The 20113-nt window shown below is 43.2% G+C and overlaps 1 protein-coding gene across 1 annotated transcript in view; it reads left to right on the top strand.

The window, feature by feature from the left end:
* Positions 1–20113, top strand: part of FAM160A1 (family with sequence similarity 160 member A1) — a 244720-nt gene that overhangs the window by 205586 nt on the left and 19021 nt on the right. The window contains exons 7-8 of the mRNA XM_030312922.1: positions 10615–10782; positions 11949–12028. Of these exons, the coding sequence (XP_030168782.1) occupies positions 10615–10782; positions 11949–12028 (248 nt within the window). The remainder of the gene's footprint in view (positions 1–10614; positions 10783–11948; positions 12029–20113) is intronic.

The following is a 20113-nucleotide window of genomic DNA, read 5'->3' as shown; positions in this document are numbered from 1 at the left end:
AAGGCAAAGAAATGAAATTAGCTCCCGTTTCATGTCGCTGACATGAAATCAAAGAATTTCAGGGTTTTGGAACTGAGAGGGTAGATCATCTGGTTCAACGCCATCATTTCACAGCGGAGCACGCTAAGGCTCATGACTTGAAAAGAAATATTCAGAGACCGTGAGCTTAATATTTGTGAGAGGAATAGAGGATATGGAATAGATGATTTTTCAATGCCTAAACATTAGATTGTCCAGAGGAGGCTTGTGTGGTGGCTTTATGTTAACTTCAGGTTGTCCTCTAAGTGTTCCAAAGTGCTTTTCAGTTACCCTGAGCCTCACCTTATGGGTTCTCACTAAAATCTGTGGAGGAAGATGCTTTTCACAGAAGCTTTCACCACATCTCGTTGTTGGGCTTCTTCATGGACATGCTGGATTCCATCGTGGGTCAGGGACATCCTGCTTGTTTTGCAGCTGCAGCAGTTGAGACACCAATAGATTGCTTGATTTGCCCAAGGTCACCAGAGTCCAAGGATTAAAATGCAAGTGTTTTACATTCCCACTGCTGTCTGTTTTCTACTACACCATGCTGCCCTTTGCTTCTTTTTTTTTAAAATTTTTTTATGTTTATTTATTTCTGAGACAGAGACAGCACGAGTGGGGGAGGGGCAGAGAGAGAGAAAGGGAGACACAATCGGAAGCAGGCTCCAGGCTCTGAGCTGTCAGTGCAGAGCCTGACGTGGGGCTCGAACCCACGAACTGTGAGATCATGACCTGAGCCGAAGTCGGACACTCGACCGACTGAGCCACCCAGTCGCCACCCTTTGCTTCTTTAAATTAGTATCTGTAGACTTTGAGAATCCCAGCTTAGAAAGGAAGTGCACTTTCGGTTCCCTCATTAGCTAAGAGAAAGAACAGTTAACCATCCAGAGTAGGCACTTTTGGAACCAAGCTTGGATAAGACATTAGTGATGATATTTAACTATTGTATAAAAATGGCAAAATAAGCACAGTGTTTTGTTTTTTCTACCATTGTTTCTTTTTGTTACCTTTTGAATATTTTAGCTTTTTTTAAAGTTTTTATTAATTTTGAGAGAGCAAGAGAGAGCAAACAAGCAGGGAGAGGCAGAGAGAGAGGGGAACAGAGGATCCAAAGCAGGCTCTGCGCTCACAGCACAGATCCCGATGTGGGGCTCAAACTCACGAACTGTGAGATCATGGTCTGAGCTGAAGTCGGGCCCTTAACTGACTGAGCCACCCAGGTGCCCTGAATATTTTAGAGTTTTAATTAAGAAACAAAAAATCAAACTTTAGTGTTTGCTCTTACTCGTTTAGCAGTTAACAGAAAAATTAACAGGTAAGTATATCTGTATTTTAAACAGTTTTCAAACACTGAGTATTGTCATATTAATGAGTCACAAATTTGGTTTGGTGGGTTGCAATTAGCCCTTAAAAAACAATAAAATAGAAAACATCGGTGCGTTGTACTTTGTAACTGTAAATACTATGTATTATTGTAAAATATAGTTCTTATGATGGGTTCTGGTTTTAAAAAGTTTAAAAAATACTGTTCTCATGTTTTGGAAGATTATTTGGAGAATGGGTTATGAGATTAATCTTGACACTACTTTTAAGCCTTATCATGGGCTGCAAATGTTAGCTGGTCTTCTCTTGGTATAAAACATTCATTATTAATCCACTCACTCAACAAATATATTTTGAACACCCAGTATATGCGAGGCACTGTTCTAAATGCTGGCATGAGATCACTCCAGCAGTTTACTTACAAAGCAAATCATCTAATTTTCAGAGAAAACACTGTATCAGTTTGCATAAGGTTTAGCTGCAGATAACAGAACACTCCCTTCATGTCACAGAAAACTCCCTTTAAACATTCTTCTTTTTTTTTTTTAATTCCATACACCACTTCTGTTCACCTCTATCTCACTGGCCAGGACAGGTACAGCTATACCTAGATACAAAGGAAGGGGGAAACTGTAGTTTTTTTAGCTCTAAATTTGAGGTTCATTCTCAAAGAAGAAAGAGAGACTGAATATTGGGGAGACAGAAGTGCCTGCCACAAACCTCAGAGTTTCATAGATGTTAACAAAATTTAGTTTCTGTTGATGGGAAGCTGGAGCTTTCTGTTACTATTCTGTGGAAAAGCCAGGCTGTGTACATATAGGGTTGCACATGTTGTGCACTGCACAGGGACGTCCTGCAGAAAGGGCAGATCAGAAGAGGGAGTTGGGAGAAGCAGCTAGACGTTAGGAGACTAAAGTGTGTTCATTGTCTCAACACATGCAGTCAGCTTTTTAGAGTCTGAATCAGTATAAGTTTCTGAAAAGCTACGTCATCTCTGACCTCGCCGTGGTACTTCATGTCATTTCTCTGCCATTGTAGGAGAGAAAATTAGGGTTATAAATTAAGCTTGCATTTACTGTTGATTTGAAATGGAAAAGTAGATTTCTGTCTTTCTTTCTTTTTAATTTCAACAAGTGCACGAGGGAGATAATGCTCCTCAGTTCTTAAGCATCAGAGTTATGGAAAGATAGGAAGGGTCCCACTCTCTCTAACGCAAAGAACCACAGGAAAGTACCTCGCACAAAGCCCCACCTTATTTATATAAGGCAGCCAGGTGGTATTTGTCCTGGAAACAGTCTTGGAGAAGGGAGGGAGGGTCCGGTCTGGAAGGTGGTGTGAATCTTCTATTCTTTCCCTGCACCCTCCTAGCAGAACATTAAACATTTATCGGCAACAAATGCCCGGCAATATTTCAAATTGTCGTGAGAAAACCAAAAAGGAAAACAGAAAGGAAGTTTACAGTCTGCTTAGTTTTCTTTTGCCCCACACTAAACTTTTTTTTGCTCTTCCCCACCCCCCATTTGTATGTCTGACTGGCGTTTCCAGTGAGGTAGAGACAGAATCACTGTGACAGGGTCCGCCTCTGTGTACTTTACTCTGTGATTATCTAGTGCCAGGTGATGACCAGGTTGGGGCAACAGAGAGAAACGAGAATTAGAACAGAGAGACGAGAATTATTGAACTCACTTGGGTAGATACCTGTGTGTTTTCTAAGTCTTCCCTTGTGTTGAGGACTTTCTGTCTCATGGAAAGTAAGCCAGGAGTGAAATCTGGCTCTTGTCATCCTAGCTTGCCTTTGTTATAGTCTGTGGTGTCTAGGAAAATTGGTCTGTGTATAAAACTCCAGGCCAAATAATACCTTTGACCCAGCAGGCAAATTGAATGGGGAGGGAGGTGGTAGGCCTTCTTAGAATTGTTCTCAAATAACTTCATTCTACAGAAGCTGCTGATTGAGACTCTGGTCCATGAGCCATTTCCCCTTGACTGTTGGGTTTTAATGTCGATGCTCATCAGAATTCACTAGTACTGTCCTATTAATCAAGAAGAGAAATTAGGAGGAAACCCGAGGAAGCATTTCTTTTTTCCCAATAGGTCACTTTTCTAGGTTGCTGTAATTCAAGAGCATGGCATGAGTTAGGCTCTGTATTTTCAATGTAATGTTATTCATGATAAAAGGAAAATATCCTCTGCTTTGCATGTATTGTCAAATTAATCTAACCACCTTGCTGATGAAGGCGTCCCCAAACATGGGCTGTAAAAACCACATGTTTTTATTAGTAACAGGGCTGCTGATTTCCATCTCGACACATGTATTGATTACCCTCTGAGTCCCTGCTGGCGTAGCAGGTGCTTTGAGAATTCACACTGTAGGTCAGACACAGTCATTTCTGCAGTAAGTTTGTAGTCTTAAAGGATGGGCGAAGGCATTAAGGAAACTGGGAAAGGAAATGGACTAGCCCACAAAAGAGGAAGCTGAGGGCTTAATCATTCCAGAATAGGAAAGACAGCTGAGTTTTGAGAGATGGCATTTCCCTGTCACCACGTCTTAATGTGAACACAGTTTTTTTAAAAAAAGTTTTAACATTTATTTTTTGAGAGACAGAGCATGAGTGGGGGAGGGGCAGAGAGCGAGGGAGACACGAATTTGAAGCAGGCTCCAGGCCCTGAGCTGTCAGCACAGAGCCCGACGCGGGGCTCAAACTCTCGAACTGTGAGATCGTGACCTGAGCTGAATTCGGGTGCTCAACTGACTGGGCTGCTCAGGCACCCCGCGTGAGGCACACTTTGGATGACGGGGGTAGAATCTTCTTTACAATGAGGAATGCTTTCTGGTTGGGAAGACCGGGGCTGTGTTGCCACGGGAAGCAGTTTAGAAGAAGGCAGAGTGGCGATGTGTGTTTTGGCTGCCCGGCAGCAGAACCCCTTCCTCTGGAAGCCCACTTCTTCAGCCTTCTGGTGGTTCCGCTCACGTACCGCAGGGTCCTTTCATGCAGGGTCATTTTGCTTGGGTTGAGTCCGTTCTCATGAAGTTGTGTGGACTCCAGGAGCTGAAGCAATATGCTGAGAATAATCCTTCATTACACAGTAGGTGCTCAGAAACTGACCAGTGATGATGGCGTTGTTTGTATGGTGGTTCGTATTGTAAGTTCGTAAGATGCTTTCTGAAACAGCTAGTAAACAGCTGACGGATGGATTTAGCGATCTTTGGGATACTGTTTGGATCTCTGCTTCTGCACTTAAACACCCACCCCAGAGTGTCTCTGTTCATTCTGACCTCAGAACCAAACTGTGAAATAGCTTTCTTATGCAATATTTGGAGTATTTCAATAACTGAATTCCATTAGATGAGGTTCAAATATAATGGATCATATGTTGAATTACACTCTGATAAGTTATATTATAATGAAGTATTAGGGAACAAATTATGCACACATAGTACAGCAAGGGAGGCTTTAGATATAATGTGCCAGGGCACCGGGGTGGCTCAGTTGGTTGAGCATCCAACACTTGGTTTTGGCTCAGGTCATAATCTCATGGTTTGTGGGCTTGAGCCCCGCGTTGGGCTCTATGCTGACAGTGCAGAGCCTGCTTGGGATTCTCTTTCTCCCTCACTCTCTGCCTCTCCTCTGTGCTCGCTCTCTCTCAAAATAAATAAATAAACATTAAAAAAAAAAGAAAGAATTTGCTGACTGCTCTGGGGAGAGGTTTATGATAGGCAAGAGGAAGTGTATTATATTTAATGAATTAGTTAATTGATAATATTTAATTGATTTAATTATTACATTTAATGTATTACAGATATATTGAAGAAATGCTGGGAATAAAAGATAGAGACTGGCTTAATTTTAATATTTTTCCTTAAAATATGTTGCTGATGTCACTCTAGCCATCATTTTAATTCCTTCCTTCCTCAAATATTTTAGGAATAAGTAGTCAAACTTACTGATTTTGGATATCACCTCCATTTGCCTTTTCAGCCTGCCCGTGGCGGTGTCAGTGACTGGTGTGGCCTAGAGGTCTAGGAGCAGAAGGGAGGCTTGAGGGGCCAGGAGGGAGAGAGTCTGACTCATCAACTGCAGGCTCTCTGCAGACTTGGAATAACCAAACGTCATCTTTCCTGAATGTTTGGCTGAAACAGTGGGGCTGCTTGCTGAGAACCAGGGTATCTGTCTTCCTTTATGTACTTGAACGTTCTTTGTGCTCTGTGTCCTTGGAGGGTAGAAGATGTCTGTGAAGAGCCCACCCAGCTGCTGCCCTTGGCTGCACTTGGGTGGACATGCCTCCCGCCTGGCCGCTAGCTTGTCTGGCAGCAGCGAGCAAAGTTCTTAGCCTGTGTTTCCTGTGAAGGTCCCTTCATGCCTGTTCGGTGCGATCCAGCCTTATTGTTCCTCTCTTCCCTGCTGCTTTCAGTGGGCAGGGTTCAGCTGAGTCTCAGTTTCCTAACCCTCCAATTGGAGCTGCAGGGGCTGAAGACTTACACATGACCCGGGTGAGCCCCTGCTTAGCTAGTTTTTTCCTGTCTATGGAAGGAAAAGCCAGGGAAAGGTGGCTTCTAACTTGGAGAGGATGCAACAGTCACCTGACCCCACTGCCTGCCACCTGCCTAAGCGACAGAAGGTAGAACCCATCTGTTTGTTCCAATGTGACTGGATCACAAAAAAACAATTAGCAGGTGGGAAATTTGTTTTTCGGAACATACACATAAACCTGCCATTATAGGGAGGATTCTGGTGCTAATTTAGATGCAAATGGAATTGCCCAACTAGAGCTGATTACAGAAAGGTCAGAATGTCTATATGCTCAATTTCACTCCTACGCTACGCGTTAAGTTAATGTGCTGCCGCGATTGTGGGCACAATGGCTGGGCTTGGTTCTGGCCTTCGCTTTTGAGAGAGTTTTGAATTACAGAAGTGGGATGTGACACATGGTGTCAACTCCTATCTTCCTTCCCACTCCTTTTTTAAAAGGAAAACAAGTCCTATTTTGTCCTTTTCTGAGAGGCTTGAGATATTAATTTTAAAAATGCATGTCTGGGGCTCATGGCTAAGATAGAAAGGAGTAGATTGACTGTAAATTCAGTTGCTTCCTGGTCGGAGAACTAATCTGGACTATGCATGCACTTCTTCCAGACTCTGAACATGCTGGGTTGTAGCCTGGGGTGTAGGACTGGTGAGGAGCCTGAGCGGCTGAGGGGGAGGCAGAAAGGCCCGTGGGCTGGTGTGGTTATTGCAGTGCTACTGTGTCGCTTTTCAGATGTTTCTGACTCTAATGCACAGTCCAAAATTTATCTTAGGCATTTGTGTATGTTTGTCTATATTTTTTACTGAGTATGTAACAAGGCACATACATAAATATAATATATTACATTACATATAGTTTGAACAAAATAGGCACCCGAAAGTTTCACAAAATAGTTCCTACCAAGTGCAATGTACTCTAGTATTTTCTGTTTCAGTCTGGTCTAAACCATGAGTGAACTGATACACTGATTTCACTATCCACTTTTGGATTTCAGACTCTAGTTTAAAAACACTATTTTGAGGGACTGGTGAAGGCATTGGGCGTGAAGGGGACCCAGGTGAGAGCTAGTGGAGGGGGGAGAAGGTGGGTGAAGAAAGGGATTGATTTCAAAGGGTAGACCAAACTGGTCTTGACAGAGATGAAGTCAAGTCCCTGAGTCAGGGCTCAGGTTCCATTCTAGAACTGGGGCTGAAAAGTGAAGCACAGAAGGGTGCCTCAGCAGATACATTCTTTAGGTTCATGGTTGCATTTATCTTGTCAAGGATAATTATTTGTTTGTGGGAAGGAGTTTTCCTTAGGTTATTGCTGTCCTGATGCCTTAATTTTTTAAAATTTGTTTTTCTAAATAATTTTTTTAATGTTTATTTATTTATGAGACAGAGACAGAACATGAGCAGGGGAGGGGCAGAGAGAGAGAGAGAGAGAGAGAGAGAGAGAGAGAGAGGAAGACACAGATGGCAAAGCAGGCTCCAGGCTCTGAGCTGTCAGCACAGAGCCCAACACGGGGCTTAAATTCATGAACCGTGAGATCATGACCTGAGCCAAAGCTGGACGCTTAACCGACTGAGACACCCAGGTGCCCCTATGGTTCTGCCTTTAGTAAGAATTAACATTCCTAAGCTTTAGTATCCTTAAATTTTATTACTGTATATTATATGGTAGTAAGGTAGAACCTCATTTACTATTTCTACTAGTATTTGTACCCAGATTTGTAGCTACCTGCAATTCCTTACAGAACAAGAGAAATAAATACTGACAGTCATCTCACCGGTAAGGCAAAAGGTCTTACATACATCAAGAGCTGATTGTCCTTCGTAATTGGACCATGAAGAGGATGCTACTGTCCTGTTCTACTAATATGTCCTCTTTGGGGCATCAGTGGCCGCTTTGGTTTTGCATTCTGCACGGCAGAGCTGCCTTCCCCTGGGGGTTCATCGTTAGCTTTCAAGTGATCACACTTAGGCTCTGGTCTCATCCTCGTTAAGGAGGTTGCCTATTTGGGGGATTAGAGGAAGATTCTGAAAAGTAAGATAATGGGGCAGGAAAAGATTTTCTGGGATAAAAGTCTTCTGAGGGCTCTGTGAATATGGAGGAGGGAAGAGACAGAGAAGGGAACCAGATTTTCTTGGCTTGGGTATTAGTTTAAGGTGAGTGTGACCTCGATTTATAAAGAGGTTACAACTTGATGCTTAATAGAATTGGGTTTTTAATATTTATACCATGTTATGTAAATGCTGCCCCTCCAAGTGTTTTCTTAAATCCTCTTAGGTTATAAATGACAGCTTTGATTGCTAAGAAAAGAAAAAAAAATAATAAAATCTTTCATTTATCCAGCCTAAGAGTAGTAAACAATAGATGCTTAATGCCCTGCTTTCATGTGAGCCCCCAAAGACTGAGACTTCTGTTCTAAAGGGTTTATTGCTGTGCTTTTGAGCTTATTAAGGTCATGTGTAACTTAAGGGGGGAAAAGCTGATGGTGCATTATTGGTGCAAAGGCAGCTCCTGGAATTGTGCAGGACATGTCAGCTCAGCAGTGCTCAGTAAGGAAGGCTGAAAATACAGTATTGCATAAATTGCATGCATGCATGGCCCGTTTGAAATGTCTGGTTGTGCATTTTCTAGTGATCCAGATCATTAGGGAATTAGACTTCTGCCCAAGTGATTTTGAATTAAGTTTCTGCTAACGGACCCCGAGATTGTGGCAGTGGAATGGGGGTGAGCTAATGGAGCTCCACATTCGGTGGTGGTATGAATCATTCCCCCATAAGTATACTTGGTGGCATCAGTTATTTCATAGGTTTTTATTAAAAATGTCCCCATTCTCTGGGGCCCTCAGAACACATTCAGAGAAGAGGGAAGAATTAAAAATTAAGCTCAACTCTGGCAAATGTAAATCACTAGGACCTTGGGGGCTGTTGTTTATTCAGGAAATGTTATATTCAGTACCTTCTATGTGCCCAACTCTGTACATTGCACTGGAGTAATAAAAAAGACATAGCATGTGTTCCAGGACAGTGTTAAGAGTGCTATGAGCTTGGGACTGGAGAACACCAAAAAAACACAAGGATAGAAGCAGTTTATTTCAGGACCAGGGACAGCCCATGAGAAGCACTCTTCTCAAGGTAATTTATTTGCCGAGTGGTTGAGGCTCACCTGTTTGTTTTGTTATATTTGGGCCACAGAGAGCCCTTTCAAATTGGTCAGATGACACAGTGGTGTGTGGAATGTTTTGAGGGCTCAGAGCACTGGCGCTGAGCTGGAGGGGGATGGTGTTTGCACTCTGTTGCACACTGAGCTCATGCCACTCAGGGTTCTGCTGGGCCACTTGTCAACAGATCCTGAGAGGGTGAGTTCGAGTGTACTGTATAGGCATGCCTTACTTGGAATAAGGAAAATAGACAAAACTTATTTGGCTTTATCTTATCCACTTGGACTCCTCTGTCTGGAATATAACTAAGGACCAAGAAAATATATGAAAACAGTTTAAGCCTTTATGTACAGATGCATCCACATGGGGCCTATCTATACTCAGATATCAGATTTGCTGATCTGGTTTCTAAACTGATTTTGAAGACAGAACATTACAAGGAGAAGAGTGTATTATAAAAGGAATGACCAATAACAATATCATAAAGTGACAGTTAATACTTTGGAAGAAAGGAAGAAAGAAATGAAAAACTGGAAAAGAGAAAGATGTAACCACTCAAAAAGCATCCCCATCTGTTTAGCGTCAGGTGCATTAGACTCATGGCAGGGGAGATTGCTGAGATTTCTAGGGGATAGAGCTGGAATCTGAAGTTTGGAACTGTTTCCCTTGTGATTTCCATGCACCCCAGTTTGGGTATTTCTGTTCTACAGTCAGTCAGACAATTGATGACCCCTGTTCATCAAGAGATGTTGTACTTTGCTTTTTAGGAAGACAAAGAAATCTATCCGAGTTCTTAAAATATTCCCTATCAAAATGCTTAAAATTAAAATTTGAATGCTTTAAGCACCAAATCCTCAGCACTTTGAAAAACTTGACTCTTGAGAGTTTTATATTCCCTGAAAGACAGACATTTTACTGCTTGGGATAATCACACCACGTAGAAAATACTAATTTGTATTATAAAAAAAAGTCAGTTACTTTATAAGTGGTAAACTCTTATAGCACTTTATAAATAACACTTTACGTATATTATTCAGTTATAAAAATTTGACTTGCAACTTTCCAGGAACATACCTGAACATCTGCATTACTTTGTATCTGTACCTCTTACATATATATACATACATACACACACCCATCTTCCTGGACAGAAAATGTGTTCTTATGGTTCTAGCTCCTGGTACATAGCAAGTCTAATAAATATTTATTGGATGACTAATGATGAAACAGTTATATTGAGCTTTCTAATTAATCCTTTATTGACCATGTAGATACTTTACATTATCTCCCCCCCTTTGTGGTTACACACTAAAATCTTTATGGTATTTGAACTGCATTTGATGATTAGAGTTGTCAGAACACTTGAATTGCTTTTTTATGTCCTTGCTTTTCCGTTACTGAATTAAAGGGCGGAAGCAGCATGTGGTATTGTGGGATGTGAATAGGTTATAGGCTTCAGATGAAGCTCTGAAGCGTGTTCTCGTGGTTGGCATGTCCTTGCCTTGATGGGGTCACTACGGTGAGGCCAGGGGCCTTTGGGGAAGCATGTATCACAGCATCGAGAGGATGCTCGCCTGTGCTCACTCTGTCGTTGGTCCCAGGTGACTGTGGAGGAGGTCATGACCACAACTGCATATTTGGACCTTTTCCTGCGTAGTATCTCCGAGCCAGCATTACTCGAGATCTTCCTCCGTTTTATCCTGTTGCACCAGCACGAGAATGTCCACATCCTAGATACTCTCACAAGCCGAATCAACACCCCATTTCGGGTAAGGTGAACCCCAGAGGAAGGGACTTTATAACTCAGAACAAATTTCAGGAGAGTTTGTTTTGGGGATTAATGATGAATATTTTTTCTCTAATCCCCCCTCCCCTGCTTTTTCTTGTAGCTATTATTTTTATGACACCATTATGGATTTCATTGACCAGGTTTTAGGTCCGTCCTGTCTAGAACACAGACTAGGAATTACTCCCTGGTGCAAAAAATTACTTAAGTGCTCTGATGAAATGATGAAAGCTTACTCTCAAAAGGGTACAATGATTTTATAATTCACCTGTAGGTATCTTCCCTATTTGGCTGTTTACCTTTCCTTTTTGGAAATTAGAGATCAAAGGAATTCTTCGTTTTGAATGAACTTCTTAGAAAACTGTATTATCATACTCTCAGCACTACTGAAAATGGAACCAAGGAGAATGTTTGCCCCAAAGCCAAGAGACAAGCCCAAAGGAGCTGAGGCATGGGGCTAAACACTCTAGTTGGGGAGCTGGCCAGGGTACCTGCAATTTTCTGTTAGCCCTGTCTTGTAAATAACCAATGTCATATTTGAAAATAACTTGGGAAAATAAATGCCAAGCAGGAGATTGTGTGTGCGCGCGCGCGCGCGCGCGCGCACGCGCGCGCACGCGTGTGTGTATGTGTGTTGGGGAGTTGTAGGAGCACGTTTATGTGGATCTTTAAAAGTTGGAAATAAGAGCACAGGCATTTTGTAGGAGGGTCATTCTGCATTATGGCATCATTCTAGACATAGGCTTTCTTAAATGTTTATTTTTGAGACAGAGAGAGACAGAGCATGAGCAGGGAAGGGGCAGAGAGAGAGGGAGACACAGAATGTGAAGCAGGCTCCAGGCTCTGAGCTGTCAGCACAGAGCCCGACACGGGGCTCGAACTCACGAACTGTGAGATCATGACCTGAGCCGAAGTTGGACGCTTAACTGACTAAGCCACCCAGGCGCCCCTAGACATAGGCTTTCTAATCAAATCCTGTAGGAGAACTAAAAGCCTTAACACACATTCTCTCGGGAAGCAGCATGTTTTTATCAAAGCTGCTAAAAAAAGAGGCCATTTTAGTTTGTAATTCTGATTTATTTTCCATCTGTGGGGAGTACAGCTATCCTTCCAATATCTGAAATAGAATGTGTGTTTTTTGCTTCCCAGCTCTGTGTGGTGTCCCTGGCATTGTTTAGAACTCTCATCGGTTTACATTGTGAAGATGTGATGTTACAGCTAGTTCTAAGGTGAGTTGCCCTCTTTTGTTCTCTTTAAAGAAAAACTCAATATGTACTATTGCTATTATATTTTTCTTTGGGTCATATAAGCCATGTAGGAGCCATGCTTCTAAGGGAAAAAATGATCAGGAATATCAATCTAATTTCTGTATCATTTCCCAAGGTTAATTTTAGTTTTCCTATTAAGAGTATTTACGGGGCTAAATACATTGTATTATAAATATGTTCCTGGAAATAACAGATAGGATGTTGGGAAATTTTCAGACTATGAAGGCTTTCCTGTTCTGCGGCTGAATGTCTTTCTCCTGAAGTACACTTTTAGAGGCCTGTGTTACTGGAAACAACTTTTCCAAATATGAAATGCTATTGATATATAATTTTTATGACTCTTGCTTTCCTAATGTTACACCTACGGCGTGCTCTCTCTGACCCATAAGTATGTTTCAATTCAATTCAGTAAATATTTAATGAGTACTTTCCGTGTACAGTTCAGAAGAGAGTAGGGCATGGGGTAGATGGATTGAAAAGGACTTCTAAACAAGGTGGAGCAGGTAGGACCTTCGGAGGGACAGGTGAGAAAGGTTTGGGGAATTGGCTGGTATTTGAAGACAGGTGTCAGGAGTCAAAGTGAACTGCTGTTAGGATGCTGTTAATGTGGTCATTTGGCAGGGGACTCAGGAACACCTAATCACGCCTTGGCCCAACTCTGCCTCTCCTGTGGGGGTCCCCAAGGGAAGCATCTGCTTTGTGAAGGGAGAGAGGGGGAGGTGGCTAGGCTTTGTGCTCCCACACTCCCCTCTCGGGGTATGGAAACAAAAAGGAACAAGTCAACCAGGGTCGTCTGGCACGCCTTCCTGCCTCCTCTTTCCTTTGATTCCTTTGAGGACATTCTGACCCTTTGTGTGACCTCCTCCTTGGGAATAGCGGGAGAAGAAGCCTAGGACAGGGGAAGAGGAGGAGACTTGGACCACCTCTGGTCACCAGTGGGGTTTTGATACAACGTGAGTAGAATTACGAGAAGAGGACATTCCAAGTGGCTGCGTTAGCATTTCCAGCGTGGTTGCTGTGGACAAGTAAGGGGGTGGCGAAGTGGTCGGGGGACAAGAGGAGAGGCTTCACCCAGGAACAGGTTAGAAATGCAGATTCTTGGTCTTTTCCCAGATGTGCTGACTCAGGGGGTGGGTGGGGCCTGGCAAGCTGTGTTCTAACTAACTCTCCAGGGGATTCTGATGCATGGCTGATTTTGAGAACCAGTGGTCACTGGTTTATCTGCAAATGGGAGCGATAAAAAAACCAAAACCAAAACCAGGCTGGAAGAGGTGGATGGTGGCATCATGGTGGAGGCCTCATAGAGTTATCATTTCGTGGGGAAGTAGATCACTTATTAATTTTCTTACTTTAAAAAGAGTTTTTGGACTTTCTAGAGGTTTAGATTAGGTCATCAGTCACTAATCTTAAGGCACTGGCAAAGAACAAATCTGATCACGAAGAGAGAGCCTGGGTAGTCTGGCTAGAATATTTTGAGTAGAACATCCCATCCTAAAAGGATTGCTTCAGCCTCCCGTTAGGTGTCTGCTGACGTGACAGATGCATTAGCAAGGCCTGAACGGAATCCCTCAGAGCAACTTGTTAAAGCCTTTCTTACTGCCCCAAACCACACTTTGCTTCCCACCACGGTAAAACCTGATTATATTTAAGTGTCAAATTCCTAAAGGCTGCTTCGCTGGGGGCATGAAATGCAGCTGTCTTTTTCAGCCTCCCTGGAAGCCTGGCCCTGCTGGGGATGTGCAGAGCCTTTCCCCTCCGAGCCACCTCATCACATGTGGCCCAGCTGGGGACAACTCCTCCATCACCTTTGGTCTACGCGGGATGCGGTGTGGTGCTTGTTGTGCTAAACACTGCCCTCAGAGATCGTGTTAGCTGCTTTTGAGACCCAGTCACGTGCCACGTGAAGGGGGAGAAATTGGCTCATGGTTGAGATATTTCCATATCCAAGTCAGGGCCAATCGTTTCCCAGCAAAGTGCCTGAAGGGCACACGTCGAAGATTCTGAATAGGGTGATGGAAGCCAAATCCCACGTAACTACCTGGTCTTAGGCTCTCTGAGCCCAAGCATTTTCCTTGTTTCTTTAATGAGGATGATGGCGATAATACAATAATGATAGTTGCCCTTTATGTGATACTTTCTTTTTCTTTTTTTTAAGAGAGAGAGAGAGAGTGTGAGAGGGGCAGCAGGGGGTGGGGGAGGGAGAGGGAGAGAGAGGGAGAGAAGGAGAGAGGGAAGCCCCCAAGTGGGCTTCATGCTCAGTGTGGAGCTTGGACGTGGGGCTTGATCCTATGACCCTGGGACCATGACCTGAGTGCAAATCAAGAGTCAGACGCTCAGTGGACTGAGCCACCCAGGTGCCCCAATTTATTTCGAATTCTACCTCATTGCCTGGGGGAATCCATGAGCGAATGGAGAATATACACGGAAGTCAGGTATGCAGCAGACTCGTGGGAACCCTCAGCTTCCTGGTCTCTGCCCTCTGAACTGCCAGGTCCCCCCCCCCCCCATTTTAAATTATATTTAATTGTCATAACATACACAGAACATAATATTTGCCATCGTAACCATACAGTTCAATGAATGGTATTAAATACATTCACATTGTGGTGCAGCCATTGCTGCCATCCAGCTCCAGAAATGTTTCCACCTTGCAACAGGAACACTGTGTCCCGCTAAACACTAATTCACCATGTCTCCCTCCTCCGGCCTCAGGAAGCCACTCTCCTACTTTCTGACTCTCTGAATTTGACTACTCTCTAGATACCTCCCTTAGGTGGCATCATACCCTTTTTTTGGTGCCTGAACTTTTTCACTTTTCCTTTTGTCTTCATGTTGTTGCATGTGTCAGGATTTCCTTCCTTTTTAGGACGGAATAATATCCCACTGTTTATATATTCCACATTGTGTTTCTCCATATGTCTGGTGATGGACGTTTTGGGTTGTTTCCGCTTTTTGGCTGTTGTGAATAATGCTTCTAGGAGCATAGGAGTACAGATACCTCTCTTTAACACCCTGCTTTCAATTCTTGTGGGTGATATACCCAGAAGTGGGATGGCTGGATCACATGGTAACTCTATTTTAAGTTTTTTACTGTTTTGCATAATAGCTGCACCATTTTACATGCCCACCAACAGTGCACGAGGGCTCCAGTTTCTCCACATCCTTGCCAACACTTGTTATTTTCTGTTAAAGAAATGGTGTTTTTGTGATCATGCAAAAATGACAGATTTCAAGAACCAATCAGAACTCTTAGAAGTAAGAGCTGTAATTATTACAATGAAAAATCAGGGGTTTGGGTAAATAGCATGTGGGACACAGATTAAGAGAGAAAGAGAGAATTAGTGAACTAGGAGATAGAATGGAAGAAGTTACTACATTTGCAGCAGAAAGAGGTAAAGAGATTAAAATTATGAAAACAAGGCTGTGAATGACGGTGGTTAAATTGATAAAGTGTAACAGATCCCATTAGAAGGAGAGTGAACTGCTGACTTGACCTATTCTATTTTTGGAATTTCTAGCTCAAATGAAGATGTTTGGGAGGATCAAGTGTGGGGCTATCTGAAAAGTGTTTTTGAAACACTGTAACATACTACACAAATTGAAGGGAGGAGAATTTCCTGGAAAATACATCCTAAACTAATGAAAACGTTGTCTTTTCTGATTTAGAATCTGTACAAAAGCAAAGACAATGCAAAATCCTTATTCTTCTAGTCATTTAAACTTTATCTTCAGGGACATAAAACACAGATTTATAATCTGTCCTTTTTGTTATTGCCACTATAGTGGTTCGAACGCACATGATAAACGTGTGGGGCTGAGAGGCAGTAGAGCAGTCGAGATTATGTGAGTCCACCGAATTGAACTTATTTGTTATGTGATAAATAATAACTATATGTCCATTTTTGTTGCAATCCAAATACTACTAAATACTGATATTGCAAAGTGATAATCCATTCATAAGTGATATATTTCTTATGGTTAGCATAATAATCAGGAGCCGTAACTTGAAATAAGGTACCCCCAAAAGAGAGGCTATTTTAGTGAGCAGAAAACCAAGGAGAAACTGTCTGCCTGCATGGATGTGACATAGAATAGGCCAGAGGCAGGCAGGAAATGCTGATAAGCAGTGAGGTGACAGATCACCCCCGTATTCCTGGCACTTGCCAGTTTAGGCAAAATTTAATTGCTTACTACCCTGAATGCCGTTTCTGAATATTCTGGTTGGGGCATTTTTTCCGGAAGTGCTGGTCTGTCTTCAGGTTCTTGAATTGCGTTGCCTGTTGTGTTCAGTTAGAGGATGTTTTGCTTGGAGAGCAAAGTGTGTTGCTGTGTGTCCACTTCAGGAACATTTCCATCCTGCATGGGAGCTAGGTGTCTGGAGGAGAGCAGGGGGAAGAAAAAGGCAAGCCAGCCTAGGGTAAGATGGCTAGGAAAAGTACAGTCAGAATGTCTTTGGAAAACAATCTTTTTGAAATTTACTGATGTTGCTTTGTAGATTTTTGCCTCTTGGTGCGTTATTGAGGTTCTTGTCATCTCATAGAAACACCTTACCTACTTCATTGTACTGCTTTGTTTCGCTCGTGTTGTCAGTGTAGCAGTAGGCAATGTGTGCGCTTTGTTATTGATTGGCTGTCACTGAACTGTTTCAGACGCAACGATGCTTCACTTCAATGAGTGAGAGCCAGGGAGAGGGACAGTGGGCCAAGGGGTGCGAAGGGTTGGGGAAATAATGGAAAAAAGAGAGGACAATATGGACGATATCATTTTTTCCCCCTGCTTTGTCGTAGGACGGCTTTGAGTAATCTGGATCTCTAAAATCAGGTATTTCTTAGTTTCTGATTATTTTTACTGCTTTTGAATTTAAATAAAAGCCTCCAGACAAAGTATGTGTAGTATAAATGAAAAGATGGTTTGAGGACAAATTCTGGAGTGATTTTTCTCTTATCGACAGCCACTTCATTTTGATATTTGACATTAGGGCAGCTTCTGACATTCATTCTGTTCCTAATCTTTCCCTGTAAGGGATGGGAAGACAGAGGGTCAACGCATGGTTTTCCCACTCTTCCCTCTGGGATGATCCTTCATTTCAGAGGTGCTGTGGAAGCACTGTGAATATGAGGGAGGGGTTATTCATGTGAACTCACTCCCCATTTCCAATTTTTTTTTTAACTTTATTTTGAGAACGCACAGCGGAGAGGGGCAGAGAGAGAGGGAGAGAGAGAGAGAATCCCAAGCAGGCTCTGGGCTGTCAGCACAGAGCCCAAAGCAGAGCTCAGACTTATGTCCTGCGAGATCATGACCTGAGCTGAAATCGGGAGTCAGACACTTCACTGACTGAGCCACTCAGGCCCCCCCCCCCTTTTCGATTTGATGAAACCTCTGCTTCAGCCTATAGGGAATCTGTTTATTAGATTTACTCAGAAGAAAATTCTTAGTTTCTGCTGAAAATATGTGTTTGCAAAGTTGCAAATTCCCAATTACTCTTTATTCTAATATAATTTCCAGCTACCCACTGGTGATATTTGATAAATAGCTTTATTAGGTTTGATCCACTGTTCCATTTCTAAAAAATACTTCAAACAAAGAGCAGAAATCTATGTATATCAACTTAAATCATGAAATATGCTTGGTTGGAGCTGTAACCAGTCATCAAGTTCCTGCAGTGTATCAAAGCATTGAAGCAGTTTCTTTCTTAAATAATTAATGATCAAAATAAGGAGATAATAAATCCTATGTGATATGAGTTTCCCTAGGCCTCACCAGCCAGTGAGATGAGAACAGTCCATCTCAACAACCACACGATGTTTTCCTGGGTCTTCTGGCCTTCACCTGTCAACTAAGACCTTGGCCTTAGGGAGGGGTCTTAACCCATGGTCACAAGCAAGTGTGTCCACCACCACAGTTGCCACAGCAGTGCCTGGTGTGGCCCCTTTGGTTGGTGCTGTCTCCCTCTGCCCCTGCCTGGTCCCCACCTGAGAGTGCAGAGGTGCTGAGGTGCTGGCCCAGCACTGCCTTCCCTTGTGCCCTCAGGGCCAGAGCTGTGCCCTGTGTAGACAAGTGGGAGAAAGCCTCTCTCCTCTGCATCATTGTCTGTCACCAAAGCATCTCTGCTCACAGAGATCCTTGTGAAAAGACCTCCTTCATTTTGCTACCTACAGCTTCTTTTTTAAAATGTTTATTTTTGAGAGAGACACAGAGAGACAGAGAGAGAGAGAGAGAGAGAGAGAGAGACAGAGGAAATACGAAGCAGGCTCCAGGCTCTGAGCTGTCAGCACAGAGCCTGACGCAGGGCTCGAACTCACAAACTGTGAGATGATGACCTGAGCCAAAGTCAGAAGCTTAACTGACTGAGCCACCCTGGTGCCTCAACCTACAACTTCTGTTTCTTCTCTGCTAGTGCTCGGATCAAGACCCCAGAGCTGGGCCAAGAATTAAAACAGACCTGTCACCTTGCCCATGTTGTCCTCCTCTCTTTCCTTTTTGTTTTTATGACCTTTGATATTCATACACTCGAATTTATGAAAGTCGATGCCACCACATCAGACCTGCGGGGAATGTCTGGATCTCGGTGATTCCAAGTTTAGGCTTCAGGAGTGTGTGGATTATATGCCCGTGGGTGTGGGGGAGAAGAGACTAGGAGCCTCTGGCAGAGTACTTGAAGAATGGTGTGGTGGTTCTTTTGGGAATGGGAGGGCTAAGTGGCAAACTTGTTTCACACTGTGAAAGTTATTAAGATTGTTCATGTAAAGCACCATGAAAAGAATTCAGTCTTTTTTCCTCCTTGACTCAGGCTCTTGCCGTTGGTCAGTCATTAATGTAAACGTACCTTCCTCATTTGGATCAACAGGAAGTGGGAGACACAGCTTAGTTGTTCTCAGGCCTCCAGACACACCCTGAAAGTTGTACTTCTATCTTTTTCACCGAATCCTTCATCATAGCTTGTTTTCTTCTGTACTGCCTCTTTCTCAAAAGCGAAAAACAGAAACAAAAACATTCTGGTTTATTGAAGATCATGGCTCAGGTCTTCGGGAATTGGCCCCTGTGTCCGAGTGACACTTGGCTCTGGAATGCTCCATCCCGTTTTTTTCCGTCTTTGTTTAAAGGAACAGTATTGTCCCCCCCCCCCACCCCCCGTAAAGAGTGTCAGCCATTTAAACAAACTTTATTCCACCTGTGAAGCCCACGGATGTGCTCCCAGAGTGTCAGAACTGATTGCCCAGATTTTCTTATCTCTAGGTTCATAGTGATACTCAGGTATTTTTGATTACCCACGGAAAGCATTTTGTGTGCAGTGGGGCCTAGTGTTCCTTGGTGAGGCCTTGGCCACTGTGAAGTTGTGATTTATAATAAGAAATACATATTTGGTCTCTGTCCTGTGTCTGGCACAGACCTCCTAAAACCCTTGGAATTTCCTACATGCTGAGAGGAACAAAGATGTGTTTGTTATGTTGATAAGGCCACTCCAGGACCCAAATCTGGGGATGGAGGCTGGTTGCCAGGAGACCCAACCTTGTGATTAGATGGTTACTTACAACTCTTGGTCCTACTCCCCTGACCTCCCGGGTTAAAACAGTCACCAACAGCCAGTGACTTAATCAACCGTGTCTCTGTAATAGAGCCTCCATAAAAATCCAAAAGGACCGGGTTCAGAAACCTTCCAGGTTGTTGAACACACAGAGATGTGGGGAGAACAATACCCTCGGAGAGAGCATGGAAGGTCTGCGCCCTTCCCCCACACCCTGCCCTATGCATCTCCACCATCTGACTGTTCCCCAGTTATATCCTTTTGTAATAAACTGGTGATCCAGGAAGTAAAATGTTGTTCTGAGTTCGGTGAGCCACTGCAGTGTTTTATTTGATATCCAAGGAGGTTGTTGGAACCTCCCATTTATAGCAGGTTGGTCAGAAGCACAGGTGATAACCTTGGCCTGCGATGGTCATCTGAAGTGTGTGTATGTGGGCAACAGTCATGTAGGACCGAACCCTTCACCTGTGGACGCTATCTCCAGGTAGATATGGTCAGAATTGAGTTGAATTGAAGGACAC

This window comes from Lynx canadensis, chromosome B1, assembly GCF_007474595.2.
Source record: "Lynx canadensis isolate LIC74 chromosome B1, mLynCan4.pri.v2, whole genome shotgun sequence".
Taxonomy (NCBI): Eukaryota; Metazoa; Chordata; class Mammalia; order Carnivora; family Felidae; genus Lynx; species Lynx canadensis.
This window is presented reverse-complemented; position numbering and strand designations above follow the sequence as displayed.